Source organism: Prinia subflava, chromosome 1 (assembly GCF_021018805.1).
Source record: "Prinia subflava isolate CZ2003 ecotype Zambia chromosome 1, Cam_Psub_1.2, whole genome shotgun sequence".
NCBI lineage: Eukaryota > Metazoa > Chordata > Aves > Passeriformes > Cisticolidae > Prinia > Prinia subflava.
The window spans coordinates 35,570,693-35,584,123 of record NC_086247.1 but is presented as its reverse complement, the minus strand read 5'-3'; the positions used below and the strand labels follow the sequence as shown (position 1 = coordinate 35,584,123).

Here is a 13,431-nt window from a genome sequence, read left to right as displayed (position 1 = left end):
TTTTTCCAAAACAATGAAGCAAGCGTGCAATGCAGAGACTACAGAGCAGCAGCAGGCAGCACACATAAACTGGTCCATCCAAAGATTCTTGGCAGTGGAGAAGAAAATATAAAGAGCAAGTTGCTTCAGTCCAGACTAAATTGCCATTGAGCCACAAGTAAAGACGTGTCAGATGAGCTTGCCCACACCTTTAAGCAGGTATTTATTTGCAACAACAGTATTTAATACTTTGAATAGGAGATGAACTTGTTTGTACTGGATGACACCTCAGAATATTTTTCATAACTTTTGCTTAAATCTTTTCAATGTTTAAAAGGATATATACATCCACTAATGAGAGTGAACTCGCCTCCTTTTCTAAAAGTGAAAAACAGAATGGTAAGAAGATCCCTCAAAGTAAAAAATAAACCAAAGGCAGGACATCCTTCCATGCACAGTTGTGTTCAAACACAATTTAATATAGCTAATGCAGGAGACATTGTAAAGGGCTAGACTATGTGGGAAGTTAGATTGGATGGGTCACAATAACTGTGCCTAAATAGACTTGGGTTTCCGAGGGAAAAACACAAAGCCTCCCTTCTGGAAAGGAGATCACGAAAGCAGGAAACCTGAACTTTCTTTTGAGCCCAACAGATCTCAGCATTGTCTTATTTTAGCTTCTTACCACTGAACAGAGACAGCCTGCACAGTTTTATTTTAAAGTCTTCATAACAACAGGTTTTTAAGGCTCTAAATTTATTACAGCTGATGTGGTTCTATGTGAGGAAGTTCAAAGGTTCTGAAAAAAGTCCCTTCACTCATAACGTGGTAGTACCAAGCAGGATCTAACAGTGTTTTCACTATACAAGATACAAGAAACTAAACAGCTTATAGAAGAAAAAATAATTCTGACTCATTCACGTATGCAAGATTTCTTTGCAACTTGATTATCATTTTTGTATCTTAAAACAGCAATGCCAGAAGTTGAGCTGTCTGTTCAACCACAAAACCAGACACTGCGCAAGCAGCTGCTTCCCAAGCCACTGAACACTGACATACAGGGGGAACCTCTCTAGTCCTGCTGTGAACAATTCTGTGTCGCGCCTTAATGGTGACAGATAATTTAACCTGGCTTTAAAGGATATTACGTGCAAGCTGCTAGGACACAAACTTCAGGCTTCCTTCATCTGGTCCTCAGAAGGAGCCCAGGCTCTGACCCCGGCTTGTTGCTCTTGTTCCAGGGCCTAGAAATGAATCACCATCAGTCACAGATACTGTGATGGCAACTGAGAGGCCTAAATATCTTTTGTGTAGTTTCATCATCAGGTTTCATTATTTCATCATCAGATACACACATCTAAGTCCTACTGCTTCAATCAGAATCTTTCAGGCATGTACTTAAGGTTAAAAAGAGCACCTCATACAACCCAGCTCTCATAGTACTTTCATTTTTCCTCCCAAATATCAGTTCAGTGGGTTCATCATGTTTTCCAATTGGTTCTTGGATGACTCCTGAACTGAGAGACATTTTCACTTCTCGTACAGCTACACAGCTGCTACTTTTTAAACAGAAATCACAGATGTACATTGCAGCGCGGGCTCTGGCAACACGCCTCACCCTCAGCTGTAGGTCTAAGAAATTTGCTATTTAAGCAAAACAGTTATGCTGAAACTAACCTAGTCATCTTAAAATCTTTTAAAAACATTAAAAAAATCTGCTCCAACAGAATAATTGAAGTTTTTGCGAGCTATATGGAGGAAACACATAATGCACTGGAAACAATTTACAAATGCTGGTACCTACCAAAACAAAAGTAAATCTTCCATGGACATTTTTCTGTCTTAATGAAGTATAAGTCTAACTGAGCAAATATCGCAGATCGGATCCTGAACAACTGAAGAAAAAAATTATGCCTTGTTATCAATCCACCCTTTGAGCTATTTTCAGAGACTACCAAATGTGACTACCAAAGCTTCTCAGGCTGAAAAGCCAGCTGGAGGGAATTAGCATGGCTATGATCTATCTCACACCAGAAGCTGTGAAGACAAGCTATTGTAACCTGAAAAACCATGCCAGCACTGAAGAAGAAAACACAGAGCAACTTTCCAGCTAAGGGATGCAATGACCAAACACTACTGCAGCATCAGGTGAGTGGACCAGCAATGAAAGTCACTCAAATTCTCTCTGAGGAGATACTAGCAATTGTCCTTCTTTCCTAAGCATTCTGCTTTTGTTAACCTGATTAAATGAGAGTTTCTAAAACTATTTTTCGGTTTTCCTTGTGGCCCTATAAGAAAGCTGGAGACCATGTCTCTGAAGCCTTCAGAGACTACAGTTACATTACAGAGACTACACTGTCTCACAAAGGGGCAGACCCTCCCTTTTGCTGGCATGCATACAAAGGGAAAGAAAGAGTACAAGACAACTCAAAAACTGACTTCTTCAACAGTTCTGTCCACTGTGTTTCAACAGCAATGGTTTTCTCATGTTAAGGAACATATGGGTTGCTTTGTTTTTGTTTTTTGTTTTTTGTTTTAAATAAACAGAGCTGCCAGAGCTAATACTTTTAAAACTTATGCTTTCTCACACCATAGTGAAATGAGACTAATTTTTTTCTAAATACTACATCACTTCAAAAAGTAATGAAATATGGCAATTTTCTATGCTAGTTTTTCCAACATATCATTGAAAAATTTCTTATTTTCTTCAAATCATTTTAGACAAGGCAAGTTACATGAAAATTTGTAATGACCATTCAGGAGAAATCTGGGGAACAATCTTATGAGAAGCAAGACAATATGATAAGGAAAGAGCAGGCCACTAAGTAGTTTGCTGATTTTTTGGGGGGTCACAATAAATCAGACAGCCACACTTAGCAGTTCTGCACTCTGCCTCAGCCATCAGAAGTACATTGACTCACACAAGTAAGAGCTCAAAGGGTGCAGAGTAAGGGTATCAGCAAGAAAAATGAGTAGCTTGTGACAAACATGCACAGGCACTCTGACAGATCCCTGGGCTGCCATGGGCCAGGAAGGAGACACTTCTTCACCGCCCACTATGGACATGAGTCTACAAAGTGCAGGGGAGTCCAGGTTTTCACTGCAGTGTCAGAAAGGGGAAGCTGGATGGTGGAGAGGTTACTCCTCTAACACCCCATATTAGCTTCATTTTGCTCATCTGTTCCTTCTTCACGTGCCTCCACAGGCTTGAGCAGGCTGCTTTGCCAGGACTCCATGCATATTCTCCAAAATCAACAGCAACGCATCCATAGCATTCGGCTAGAACCTCCTACCACTAGGCCTACAGCATGAGAGAGCATTATTTTTTTAGGAGAATTGGAATATTGCTTAGGAAACTACAAGATTAAATCACGAGAAGCACAACCATAGCATTTTTGTGCTAATTTGAATTACGAATAGAAAGTACGAGCAGTTAAGAGGAAACAAGATATGTTCTATACAAGAGCCAAGATTTTTTTTTCCTGACATGTGCCAAACAAGGAGAAGAAACAGAAGAATCTGGCACCATTAAAAACAGTTTGTGGAGAAAGGGACTGAATATCTACAGCCAAGATCCATGTGGTTTGTAAAGAGGAAACTTTTGTTTTATGGGACTCTCAGTCAGCCAAAATTCTCCCAGACGGCATGCAAATGGATATTAGCCTAAAATCCTACATGGTTCTTGTAAAAGGACCAGTAAATGATGGGGAAAGAAAAAGAACACTACTGAAGTTTGAAATCAGAATTCAAAATCTGCCTCATGGTTGAAAAAGTTAGTTTACCAGACAGCTATAATGTCATACATATATGGTAAATGTCTTGGAAAGAAAAGGCAGCAAGTTAAAGCACAAAACTAGAAGTCAGGAAAACATGTTCCAAGTCTGGCTCCACTACCAAGGAGATCTATAAAACTTGGATAAAAGAGAAAAAGACTGCCAACTTAACAGTGAGATTTTCCTTAACTTTAGATAGTGTATTAACATTGCACATATGCTGTTTCTTTTAGCTTCTGTATTTCCCCCCTTCTCTGGCATTATGATGTACTCAGTTAAATAAGTGACTAGATGCAATGCTAAGAACAGTTTTATCACTTTATCAAAACAAGCCCTGCCCAACTCTTAATCAAAACACTTGACTGAAAAAAAAAAGAAAAAAATTAATTAAAAAAAACCCAAAACAACAACAACAACAACAACAACAACAACAACAACAACAACAACAAACCAACAACAAACAAAAAACAAACCCCACCCAACCAATTTTATATCGGACCATAATTCTCATAACTGAGCAGAACACTAAAGCACTGCCACAATCCAAAACCTTACCTGACTATTGCAAAAATACAATACCTAAAGGAGAAAGGGATGGACAGACAACAGCTCCTCAGCACATGTTGGGCAGTTACACCATGGAATAATTCTTTTCAGCATCTGTGATAACTCTCTGAGTGCCCAGTGAAGCATTTGTCTGTGTTGTCTGTACATCAAGAGATCACACTGACCTCCAATTTACAGTAGGGGACTGAGGAGGAGTCCACAAGCAACACTGCAAGCTTGGGACTTAGCAAAGTCCCTGCATCCCAGTGAAGTCACTCCTTCCTGGGGGAGCTAAGACCCAGGTAGCTTTGTGAGTCAAGACTCCAGGAAGTCCTGCAGTCACCTGCTGCTGCAGCTCTCTAGTTACATCACCAATTATTAAACACATCAGGGGGCAAATTTTGCCATCATGATTAAAGGAGAAGTAGTTCATAGCTCATGTCAGGGGACACTAGGATTAAGATTTGCCCCTTTTTGTCTTCCTTCACACCAGCCTTTATTTGTAACGTTTCAGCTAAGATTTGCCAACCAGCTTGCTTTCCTCCTCTAAATATACTGGTAAGCATGAATATAATTTTTGAAGCTCTGTATATTCACTTGGGTTGTCCTCATTCATATCTTTGGGACTATCAGCTTGGAAGAGGTGCAGAAGGGTTAACTGTTTAGAACTTTCTGTAAGCTCTGTGCATTTGTGTACAGTGCTGTAGATGGACACATGCTTCCATGTTGCACTGGAATAGTAAAAAGAGCTGAAAGCAATTACCTTTAATTCGCACCCTTTAATTTTGTTTGCTCAAAACAATAAAGAGCAGAAGAAAGCAAAATCAATAATTCCAAGGGGAAAAAAATTATAGGCCCTTTCCACAAAAACATGGGGAGGAAAAAACACCATGAAAGTATAAACTATTGTATTTTAGTTAGAAACCAGAAGCTAGCAGTTCGTATTGCCACTAAAAATATCTCCACCTCTCACACATATACATTTACCAGGATGGCATCTACTGATGGGCTCTGGATGCTGATCAACACCAGGTATAAACTATAAAGCCGAACAACCCCCAACAAAGTAGGTCAAGAAAACTGGGAGGGAAGGGAAACTGTTGCTAGGTGGCAGTGTACCTTAAGCAAAGAATTCTGTAAACCAAAGATTATTGGGAAGGTTCATTATCTTCTAAAAGAGGTCTCATCTTTAGTGTCATCTTCAAAGTACTGGTAGGAAGTGGACTCAAAATATGCATGACACACAGGCTACAAATCAGAAGGATGAGAAGCAGCACGAAAAAAACCAGAAAAACCTGTCTTGAAACACTACTGTGCTACACCCATGATGTAATGGCTCTCCAGGTCTATTAAAGCCACAACCAAAACCAACAGTAAATGGAGACTTGTACACCTTGAGAAGGTTATGGTTTTGCTGACTTCATTTTATTCTACCTTCACGTAAGTTCTGACCAGTAGAAGCAAGCTAAGAAATAAGCTCCCACATCTTGGCACAGCAGGGAAAAGTTGACAGAAAACCCAAGTGTGATGGTGAGAAAGAAAGGTTTCCTAAGGCTACTTAAGAAACAGAACTGTTACTTTTCTGCCTTAAACAGTTTCAGTCTTCAGTCCTTTTCGGAGTGGAGTAGGAGAGGACAATGACAAAAGCAAATAAAAGGAGGTCATGAAAACACATGCACTCCCTAGAGGTCCAATCAAAAGAATGGAGAAAAAGGCCTCTGTGAAGGCCAAGGTAAGAAGGAAGAGGCCAGATTTTTCTGGTATCCTTCTATCTGTCCTTCCTGATGTTCCCTCCAACTGAAAACTACCTTAACATATTGCCTAAATTAGCAGAAGTGGTAAAAAAGACAGGCTGATGACATCTTGTGAACTACAATTCGCTTGGTAAGAGAGCTGTTAGCAAGCTCACAGCTTGTCACAGAGAAGGATAAGATGTTCTTGAAGGCAAAGACAAAATCTATATTCTTTTCAACAATATCTGTTTGGGTTCAAGAGAGAAATTTTGGGGGAAAAGTATCTTAGATTAATGTAATTGTATAGATCAGAGGTATTTTTAAATATAGAATAGAAGGGAAAAATGAAAGGCAGTTTGCTTCAACAAGGCTTTAAATTCGTAACTTAGGTCCCAGCAAAGTCCTTTCTGAGAAATGTATCATGCAATTCTTCTTATGTTGACTTCAATCTACAATTATACTGTTTAAGTTTGGAGGTTTTTTAATTCCATGTTCTGATGCATTAGAAACTGGTCAGAAGCAATATATTAGAAGGTGCATGTCCCATCTAATGTAGCACGGAAATTCCTGCTGCAAAGTAAAACCCACAACATGTGCCACGTATCTCAGCATTCCTCACAAGCAATGAAGACCGTTCCTAATAATTACAATACCAACCCTACAGACCTACAGAGACATGGAATGGTTTGAGCTAAAAGGGACCTTAAGGATCACCTAGTTCCAAATCCCTGCCATGAGCTGCGCCCCCTTCCACTAGACCAGGTGGTTTAAAGCCCCATCCAACCTGGCCTGGAACACTTCCAGGGATGGGGCAGCCACAACTTCTCTGGGAAACCTCTTCCAGTGCCTCATCACCCTCACCATAAAGAATTTCTTCCTATTATGTAATGTAAATTTACCTTCTTTCATTTTAAAGCAACAGAATTGCAGAGGGAATAATTTTTACAAACTCTGTCATTGATGCAGCTCACATCAGATGTGTGTTAACTTCCCAAGCCATTATAAACCTCTGATGAGGAACCTTTTTCCAAGTTTGGTCTGTATTTTATCTGAAAAACTTTGGGATGCAAACCTTAGGAGAAGGATTCAATTTCAATAGATAAATGGGGACACAACAATCCTTGTTCCACTTCTCTCCACTGTGCTCTTCCCTTAAGGCAGTGGTTTTAATCTGTGGTCAGCCCGAGCCTCTTCTTCCTAGTAATTTGCAGCATCTGCTCTTCAAGAAGGGAGTCAGAGAACACCCCAGCCTTTTCCACAAAATGTTCGTTACAATTTGTGACCATTTTCAATCATGGACATGCAATGAACTCTAGCAGCCAAAACAATGCATCAATTTGAGCAAGAAAAAGTGGAATAGTACCACACCTATAGAAGTTAGCAGGAGACAGTCCCTGGAGATCTCAAAGGCCCTTCTCTGACTTGGGCAGCATCACTGCTGGAAGACAAATGGGAGTCACCATTTCACTTCACCTGACATCTCACCTCCTGCTCCATGAGCCTATGTATAGCTAGTGGAAAAACAGTTTGAAAACACCAAAAGAAAACCACATAAAGCTGGGGCTGAGGTAAGACATTTTATGAAGACAAAAGAGAATAATCTATACAGTCTCCAGGCTAGGAAATCATCAGTTTTGCCATAGCAGAAACTTTTGTGCAGCAGCAAAAAGAAAGTGCTCTCTGGAGAAAACACATTCCCCAGCAAACAGCCTAGACAGGCTTTCCTTCACTAACAAGTAAGAGGGAGATCTCTCTTAGCATGCAGAAGGCACTGAGACTCATTTGACATTGAGTTTAACTCAAATTAATTTTTTCTGTGATTACAGAAACTTTTGTTCTACTTCTGTTTCTTCACCATCTGTGTTACAAAACCTGGCAAAGACTCCAATTAGTCTCCTTTGTGCTATTACTGCCACAAGCACTCAAATGATAAGCATTTATACAAAAGGAAATTCCTTTTCCTTTCTAGCCTATCTCTGAGAAAACTGGTACTGAACTCACCCTCAAATCTTATAATGCCAGGTTGTATCAACTACATTGGAGAAAAAGGCAACAGCAGTTTAAGTCCATACAACACCTTTTTTAACAAAATTTTAAGTCAATACAACACCTTTTCTGCTCCAGTAATGATCACCTCAACCTTGAGAGGAAACAGAGGGGGAGTACCTTACAGCAAAAAAGGTGAAATCCTGTAACATCTGTTTAAGGAGCATCAGTGATGGATTTAGGAATCTCTTCTCCAGGATATACAAACCCTCATTATGCTCCTAGATGTGTAACTCAAGAGCCACAAAAGTGGTTGTGCTTCACCTCAGCCAAGCAGGACAGAGCCATCACCCAGCAGAACAAACACATGGAACTCTGAAGTGCAAGTTAGTGGTGTTTATTTACTTCATTAAGCTCTTCATTTATATATACACACACTTGCCTGCTGTAGTGATCTTGATGGAATCCATGCAGGGCTGTAGTTAAGATGTCAAATTTGATCATTCTGGTAAAGTTTATCTTGGTACCTTAAACACAACAATCCCCTTAGATGGCGTTTGCACACTGCTACAAGCATAACAACATTAAGGGAACATAGTAACTTGTATGCCTGAAGTACCAACATTTCTTCTAGCACAGGCAAGCTCCACATTGTCTGCTCTTCTGTCCGAATGGGTATGACCCATGACCAGGAATACAGCCTTGACTTTGGCACTTATTTATGGAGTAACCCTCCCTACGTCAACAGGTTCCCACATGTTTACAGTGGATTCCTGAGGGAGGGTAGGGAGTAGCCCACCTACTGCAGGGTTTGTTAGATTCAAACAGAAGAAAGGGAAAGAAGAAACCTGAAAAGTGGAGGATGCGTGGGGATGGATAAACTAATAAGGGCCTGGTAAGCAAGAGATGACAGATTTGCACCAAATCTGAGAATCATGAACTAAGCTCTTACCCATTTTTTAATCCACTGCACCCTTAGAATGGCTTTTCTTCTCACAGATCGGAAATGGTTGTTGATGACATAATCAGGCTTCTGCTAGGCACCTCTACAGACCATGCATAATTTCTTTCCTTTCTTTATGCTACAAAGAATTAATTGCACATTTTCCTGGAGCAGGAGAGTACCTCAACACCAGCACCTTCTGATGAGGACTGTACCATACAGAGGTTGATGGTTTTACCATTTGTTATTTGCAGTTGCTTGCTCACTTGTGCTTTGTACAGTTCTTTGAGAAACAGCACAGGCTTTCAAGTAGTTAATTAATCAAACAGTAGCTTGGTTTTTGGGACAAGACAGTACACCTTGTGAGGTCTTCTGTATAACATCATTCTGCTGTGACACAAACATCCAAACCTTTTTGCTGTAGACTCTAAAGAGTGCACATGAAAAACTCTACAGCCATAAGAGGTATGAAAATAATTCAAAATGGGTTCTGTGATCCTTTTTCCCTGCCATTCATATCTAGCTGAAAACTTTACAAGCAACAGCTTTGCCTATTTCCATTTTCTAAAATTCTGTCTTTTACAATTTTACTAGAATTTAAACTAATGTCAAGCACAATTTTATAATATGGATGAGGCAGTATAATATCTTCTAGCCTTAAAAATACACCAAATCCCATTTGCCTTCCTGCTCCCCTTTTGTTTTCTGTGCTGATGTTCTTTAGGGAGCTAGACTGGCAGCAAACTAAACCTATCAAAAAATAAACAGTTTTTATGTGTTTAACTCCCAGAATAAGCTCACAGAGGGTCAGACAAGCAACAAGGATGATGATGATGAGGAGGAGTGACCTGTGGAGCAGCAGCTGTCCATTTCATAAAGTGAAGCATGAAGCAGCATCGCATACTACTCAGTCAAGCAGTTTGTGTTACGGGATGACCCCACTCAAACACTGGGATGGATGGGATGGATGTCTCACTTAAGGATGGATTGGGCTCTCTAAGTCAAATCACATATAATAATGGTTCCAAACCAGCCACCATGGAAATAACCCATCTCTGTTTACAGATGCCTTCTGGGACCAAAAAAAAGCATTTTCACTGTTTTTCAATTCATTCTATACATGGTCCCAAAGTTAGGGGTATTGGTCTAAAACTTGCCAGACTGCCTTTCTAACTTGTTTTAGAACCTAGTACTACAATTTTTTCTTTTTGCATTTGCTTGTCCACATCTTCCAAAATAACTTACAATTATTAGGAGTAGTAAGAGTTTACTTTTCAGAATTACATCTATTATTTTCTACACACCTCATTTTATGAATTAAAAATAAGCAAACAATTCAGTGAATACTGATCCCTCCCCTTCTTCACTCCTCCTCCGTCAGCCTTTACACACATTTATTCATCAGCTGTAGAAGCGACACTGAAAAGCATCAAGTATGGGCTTCACATGGCCAAGCATTTCCCTTCATCAAGAGAAAAATACCTGGGAAAATGTCAGCACATAAAGTAACAGGTATTCAGAAAGCCCAGTTCCAGACAGTGCTTCTTTTCCTCTCTAAAAAACCTGCAAGTTCTTCTTGAAATATCCCAGAACACGTGTGTACGTTCTTTGAGTTTAGAGGTTGTACACTTGAGAGAAACTAAAGGCAACCGCATGATAAACACTGAAAGAAGTCCCTAGAATGTCCATGACCCGAGCTACTCGGCACAAAGAGAAGGGCGCTGAGGGCCGATGGCGCAGCCCCGCGGGGCAGCGGCCGCAGGTACGGCAGCGCACCTCGGGCTGCCCGGGACAGCTGCGGCGGGCGCTCCGCGTCTGCTGCTGCACGGGGCGCGGAGCTCACGCTCAGCTCCTCAGCAAAGCCCAGCGTCGCGTACGCCCGCACACGCCGAACTGCCCGGGGATGCGCTACGTCCACGGCTCCTTTCGGAGCACGGCATTCCACGCACCCCCGCGAGGCGAGACCACAATCCCACGTGCCAGAGCCGCCCCCGCCGCGGTCAGGAGAGGAGCCGCCGCCCCCGCCGCGCCTCCCGCTCTCCCTGGGTGTCCCCGGCCCGGCCGCGGCGGGGCCGCCATCCCGGGCCGCCATCCCGCGGGGCCGCCGCCCCCGGCCGGCGGGCGCTGATAGGCGGCCCCGAGGAGGGGCGGGCGGAGAGCAGCGCGCCCAATGCGCGGCTCGGCAGCCCCGCTGCCCCGGCCCGGCCGTGCAGGAATGCGGCGGCCGCCCCCCGCCCCGGTACCTTCTCCTCCTGCAGAGCACGCACACGGCCCACAGCAGCAGGGCGGCGGCCGCGGCCGCCCCGCCGTACGTGCCGAGCGGCAGCGTGTCGGGGCCCATGCCGGCGGCGCTCGCCTCGGCGGCTGCTGGTGCCTCGCCGCCGCCACCGGGGACCAAAGTTTCGCCCGTCCTCCCGCTCCCGGCAGGAGAGGCGCCCGGCCGGCCGTCCCTCCCCGCCCACCCCGAGCCCAGGGGGCTGGGTTTGGCTGCTAGGAGCCGGACTTGGCTAGCGGGCCCGGTGCGACCCGGCCGGCTCCTCCCCGGGGAGCGCCCGGCGCGGGGAGGGTCGCGCCCGCCCGCCCCCGCGGCTTCCCGGCGGCGGCGGAGGGGCAGCCCAGCCTTCGCCGTGCCGGGAAAAGGCTCCCATGCGGCGGGAAGGTGCCAGGACGGAGACCCGGGAATGGTGGGGGCAATCTCGGTGCTCCCCGCTCTTCAATCCCTCTCAGCCGTCACGCACCCCGGGAGGGTGTCGGTGCCCCGCAGACATGGCCTCGGGAGGCGGCGTGGCGGTGCGAACTGTCCCCAGGGCGAACTGGGGTCGGACGGTAGCAGCGCTGGCAGCCCTTTGACCTCCGCTTGGGTTTGATACAGACACCCGATGTGTTTCCCCTTAAAAAGTAAGGCAACATCCCACAGCTTCATACAACTTAATCTGAGGTATGATAAATGAAATACAATTAGCGAGGGTTGGTTCGTAACACTGTATGAGAAGAAACTGGGTCCAGTCCTCGCACTGTGCCAGCTCCTCTGGTGTGTTACGGAGAAGTACAAGAGAGGAGGAGGTGAGAGACAAAAAACTGAGGCAACAGGGAGATCCCCAGTACGAGGAAGTGGGATGAGGTGGAGCGCAAAGAGGTCCAGGGAGTTCAGTACTTCGTGTTAGGGCAGGGAGCAACAAAATACCCGGGCAGCAGCAGTACCTTACCGCTCCACTGCCATTTGGTACAAGATACACACAAATGTTGCTGTGATGTAAGGTACTCTTCAATGCAAATTCGCACTGAGAGATGGAGTAAGATCCTTCAGGTTTTGGAATCGTGGTTTGGTTGAATGCTGGCAGACAAGTTCATGCTCATTTTTGGCCCCGTGCAGTATCGTACGTTGTGTTTCATAATGCTTGGTGGTTTATCTATTCCTTTCATCTTGGAAACAAATTGTAGAACACTAGTCCTCTGACTTGTCCTGTTGCAAGTTTTTTTTTCAGAATTGTAGAGTCCCAAATGTATCTTAGCAAATAAAAAAGCCAGTTAACAAAAAAACTTTCGTAGCAGATTTCATGATTTTTGAGAGCCTGAGGCATATCTGAGGGTTTGAAGTCATCAGAGCTGCGTGTCTTCTTCCACAGACATTCCTTTTAGTTGCAGTGAAATATTTAAAAATGCCATTGTGTTAATCAGGAAAAATCTAATTAGTGTGTTCCACATTAAAAGTGACCCAAATCTGAGCAATGCTGCTTAAAACCATGAACTGTCTATCCCTCCTGAGATCAAAAAATCAGACACCCTTATTGTGCAAGATGATGCATGGAGGGAAACCATAAAAGAAACTAATGATTCACTTATAGTTCTTTAGAACTTCTTGCAAGTAACTGTATTTGAAATCCCCAGCTTGGGAATCCCAAGGGGTTTCTTATCTACTAGTCCCGTAAATTCATGGAAAAGGACTAATTCAGAACTGAAAGCATTGCACTGTAAGACATTGGGCAGTAAAATATTACTCATTTTACAAGTGACCTCTGCTGTGAAAATTTAGTGTTTGAGTTCAGTCTGGTGAGAAATAACTGTCCACATACAATTAAATAGCTGTGGCAGCTAGAGTAAGCCCTCACCCATAATCAAAACATCAGAACACCAAGATCATGGTAGCTCTGCCAAAGGGTGTGAAGAGGGTTACAACAATCTTTTTTAGTTTGTATTTTTCATGTTTGCTGAAAGTTACTGTCTCAGGTCAGTTGCAGATGAAAAGAAAAAAACACCCCCACACCAAAAAACATTTTGAACCACACCATGAGCACTTTAAAACACAGGGAACAAAGTCTGAAATATCCTAAGTCCCTAAGAATGCTGAGTACTGTTCTGTGTCTTAAAAAGTCCAAGGGGATGGATTAAATTCTTAACTAATGAAGGAATCTCAAAGAGCTGGAAGCTAAAACATATTTAAGTTTGATGTCTTATATATAGTATGAATTAC

At 43.2% G+C, this 13,431-nt stretch overlaps 1 protein-coding gene across 4 annotated transcripts in view; it reads right to left on the bottom strand.

Annotated features, from left to right (window-relative positions):
• LOC134548458 (cytochrome P450 7B1) overlaps positions 1–11,448 on the bottom strand; it is a 126,022-nt gene extending 114,574 nt beyond the window's left edge. For 3 of the 4 annotated variants that reach the window (XM_063393308.1, XM_063393318.1, XM_063393327.1), the window contains exon 1: positions 11,204–11,448. In XM_063393308.1, the coding sequence (XP_063249378.1) occupies positions 11,204–11,301 (98 nt within the window). In that variant the 5' untranslated portion in view covers positions 11,302–11,448. Of the gene's footprint in view, positions 1–7,399; positions 7,470–11,203 lie in introns of all 4 variants that reach the window. The other variant, XM_063393337.1, reaches the window with a different exon arrangement.
• Between the last annotated feature and the right edge of the window lie 1,983 nt (positions 11,449–13,431).